This window comes from Triticum dicoccoides, chromosome 2B, assembly GCF_002162155.2.
Source record: "Triticum dicoccoides isolate Atlit2015 ecotype Zavitan chromosome 2B, WEW_v2.0, whole genome shotgun sequence".
Lineage (NCBI taxonomy): Eukaryota > Viridiplantae > Streptophyta > Magnoliopsida > Poales > Poaceae > Triticum > Triticum dicoccoides.
In genome coordinates, this window is record NC_041383.1 from 115,409,732 (window position 1) to 115,413,996 (window position 4,265).

A 4,265-nucleotide genomic window follows, 5' to 3' on the forward strand; every position below is an offset into this window, starting at 1 on the left:
TCTTGATGTACTGCATGCGTGCATGCATGTATCTAGGCCGTGGCTAATAGGGTCACCCTAGCTAGTAGGTGTATGGTGCAAAAAAAATCTGGATCTGCGACCATGGACATGCAACTAGGACATGCAACCATGGACATGCAACTAATTTAGTTCATGCAAATAATTATAAGATTAACTCAAACGCTCAAAATAAATATTTTTGAGCTCCTAAAAATATTGGTTTGAATTTTACCTCTGGGCAATATTTTCAGAGCAAAACATGAACATTTTCTTCGACCTATTTGAAGCGAATTTTAACTTGATCATTTCCAATAATGATTTTTGAGGCTTTCATACATCCCCATTTTTATGCATGAACTTTTCCACTATTGTTTTCTTCAATTCACACTTCACTTCAGCACTGTCCATCATCGGATCGGCTCTCTGTCCACCAAATGTGGGGCGTGTTTCACACAAGCTGCCCCCAAAAATTGAAATTGAGCTCTTGTGTTGAAGCCTGCATTTTCAACCTCTCAACGTACTCATCGAGGCACTCAAAATGTCCACATTTCTTCAGAACCTTAAAAACAGGGTAAAGAGGGGTTGACAGCGGCATGAACCCTAGATCAGATCCACCGCCCAAATTCGACGGAAAAAGAAAGAAATCGGGATAATTTAGATAAGCTGCTTGGTGCGGTACACGGATCTAACCTGCCCCGACTGTGGCTTGCTCAAGCATTTGACGAACTCGCGCCCATGATTGTCATTTTCCTCCTTCACACAAGTCAAACGCTTCAGAGGCTCCATGCGCGGGCAATCGGGGCATCTTGTCAACGGCACTGGACCGTACTGTGGCCATGATTGGTGGGAGGCCGAAGTTGGGCTAGACATCACTCGCCGACGGTGCGCTTCGTTGCCGGAGAGAGGAAGAACAAGGTCGGGGGAAGGGGAAAGGGGAATGGCAGGCAATGGGGGGTGGGCTGGCTCGGGTCGGGGCACGCTGATGAGTACGGGCATGCTTATGTGGATAAGTTGTGGGTCCCGCACGCATGTGAGTAAGTGGTAGGTCCCACATTCATGTGGATAACTGATGGGTCCCGCATGTCATAACTCAAACCACTAACCCCTTGTGTTTTGCATTTCATGGTTAAACAGGGCCATGTCGTATTGGAACTATAGTTGTCTGCAAATACGTCGTCCTAGAGCTATTTTCGTCAACTACGTCGCACTCCATCCAATTCATCTCAAAGGTGTCTCACCGGAACTATTGACCCTCCAAACATACAATGCGCGCCGAACGAACGACCGCAGTTGGGAACGTGGGAGTGGGATCGATAAGAATCGGCGATGTGCCGCGGGTCAATGGCAGGGCCGAACGAGCCAACGAGCGTAGCGCCATTCGCAGCCGGCTAGCGAGCTCGGGACGGACCGGAGACCGGAGCGAGCGATGATGCCGGAGAGGAGAGGGGAGTGGGACGACTACCGGACGCCGCACGGGCTGCTGATGGCGGTGGTGATGGGGGCGGTGGTGGCGGGGCCGCTGTTCGTCCTGGACGGCGGCGAGGCGGTGCGCGAGGCCCTGTCGGAGCTCCTCGGGCCCGTGGGGCTCCCGCTGCTCCCCCTCGGCCTCGTCCTCGTCATCCGCGTCCTCTCCTCCGGCCTCCGGCTCGTCGACGTCTTCGGCTTCGCCGTGGGAGAGTCGCTCGACGCCGCCTACCGCTCCGGGCGGGGGTCGCCGGTGGGGGTCGTGCTCGCCCTGATGTTCTTCCTGCTCGCGGTGTACTACAGGTCGTGGTCGCCGTTCGGCGGCGACGACGAGTAGCTGCCGTTGGCTGTGGCCGGTGAGATCGGGCGTACGGTGCGGGTTTGCATGTGTGATGCATGTGCTCGATCGGCGGCCTGCTGCTTAGTTGTAAACTTGTAATTGGCCAAAATAACTCTTGAGCCTCTTTGATTCGAAGAATTTTTAGAGGGTTCTGATCCGTACGCATGTTCTCTACACGAGTTCTTGGATTCATAGGATTGCAAACCATACAATTTTTTCCGGTTGTTTTATTTGTCGGTTTTATAGCCAAAAAAAATTCGGTTGTTGTAAGTTTTATTTATAGCAAAACTTCCATCCGCCTTAAGCTCTTGAAAACGAATTCTACGTCTTTCATGTACGAAATCAAACAGCCATTCATTTCGGTGTTTGAGTGCACATCAAAGAGGCCATTTATTTGCCGGATGCGTTGAAACATCAATTAATTTTCTGTGGTAGCTGCTCTGATGGTGAGTCTGTTGTTCCAGCTAAACATGTATTTCCTGGTTTATTTACCCTTGGAACGAAAGCAATGTTGGGAAGAATCCAAACAGACACCATTTTTTTCTTTTCTTACTGACTGCTTGTAAACTCTGCCAAACAGATGGAAACGGAAGACGAAGCTTCTTTCAGCTAGCCTCTTAAAGCCGTCCCACAAACTCTTGTATTTTAACTTATGTATACAACTAGCAAAACATGCTCGTGCGTTGCAACGGAAGAAAAAAAAAATGTCCTTGCCCTTCAACACGACGTCCCACTTGTATTGTCGGGCATCCTCCTTCCCGCCGTAGCCTCGACGTGCTCATGATCATAATCTGAAGGGATGATCTCAGCCACCGCACGATACACCTGTCGTTGACTCTAATGGGACTGAACATTTTAAAACCCAATGCTGCTCCATGAATACCTATATTGCATAGAAGTTAGAATAATTCAGAAGGATACTAACGAACCAAATATTTGCTTAGACGCCTTGCAATTTTAACAGGGTGCAATTTTCAGATTAGATGCTATCAACTACGCAACAATTGAAACGACCAATAACAGCGTGCATTTATCCATTATGGAAAATAAGTAAGAACTATCATGCATGTTTATAGTTTCATCTAAACCAGTCTCAAGATATGTAGTGTATTCTAAAAGCTCGTTGTGTTTTTCTTTTCTTTTTTCTTTGCGGAGCAAGCTCATTGAGCTTGGTAAACTGTTTTCGCAAAAGCATAAACCAGAGGCGTATCTGGTCTTACCTCCCCCTCGGCAAATTAGTATTATGTAATATTTGTAGTTAATCCTATTTTTTGCAATTAATCCTAGAATTCTTATAAATCTTTGCTGTGAATTTTTATAGTCAATACTTCATTATCTTTACGGGGAAAAAATGCATAGTACAACTTCCATAAAAACAAAAGAAAACAGGAGATCATGAGCACATCAGACAAACCGAGCAGGTGCTTCAGCTTGAACGACATCTTCTTTGTCGATCTACCTTTGGTCCTGCAAGAATTGAGCTATCATAACAACAAAAGGACATAACTCTTTTACGCAATTGAGCAGGTAATCCTGCAAGAATTTGTCCACGTTCCAAAGAATATTCTGGAATGGAACAAATGCTTTATTGCGGCTATAAAGTTCTGTAACCTGCAAGCCCTGACCAGAATACAGATCCCTTCCCGACGCACGTACAACATGTGCATATGTACATGAACGTATGGGACCCAGGGCAGCCTCGGAGTCCTATGCCCTGTGCTCGTTGGTAGCGTCAACGAGGCCCATGTACAGGTCTGAGTGCCCAGTGTCGTACCTCAGCGCGACGAACCGCCGCCAATTCTCACCGTTGAACATGTTCTGGTTCCTGCGCAGGTACCTGAACGCGCACAGCCCAGCGGGTTCGGCGGTAGCGGCCACCTGCACGAACGCCTGTCCGTCGTACAGCTCTAGCGCATTATCGTCAGCAAGCTCCATGCGCTCCGCTGCGCCGCGGCCCTCAGGCGAACAGCGCCGGCGTGGCCCGAGTGCTGCCTTTTCTTCATTAGCTTGCACGTGAGATTGAGCACGGCGTGGTGCCTTGCCAGCATCCAAGCGATGGGCTGATTTTTGTGATGCTGCTTAGAGCATCGCCAACGGCCGCGCTTCGCGCCGCGCGCAAAAAACCTATTTGCTGCGCGCGTTTCGGCTGGTTTAGCGCGGCCGCCAGCGCTGGCTTCAGCAGCCGCGCTATAATGCAACACGCGCGCCGCTTCAGCAGCGCGTAAAAATACAGCGCGCGCAGCACGCATAAACCACATATACATTTCGAAAAAGAGAAGCAAAAATGATCAAACAAACAAAATAAATCAACAATAAATAGTTCAATTTCGTTATCATTACAACTCAAACAAATAGTTTATCGTTCAGTACAACAAATAATGCAATAAACACAACAAATAGTTCATGAACAATACAATGTCGAATGCAGAAATCATGCTCTTTGTCGTCCATGCCATGCCCA

General features: G+C 48.2%; 1 protein-coding gene across 1 annotated transcript; it reads left to right on the forward strand.

The window, feature by feature from the left end:
* The first annotated feature begins 1,368 nt into the window (after window positions 1-1,368).
* LOC119367297 lies at window positions 1,369-1,955 on the forward strand. The gene has a single exon (XM_037632851.1). It carries the CDS (start codon window positions 1,427-1,429, stop codon window positions 1,799-1,801), a length of 375 nt encoding a protein of 124 aa, XP_037488748.1. The 5' UTR covers window positions 1,369-1,426; the 3' UTR covers window positions 1,802-1,955.
* The last annotated feature ends 2,310 nt before the right edge of the window (window positions 1,956-4,265 follow it).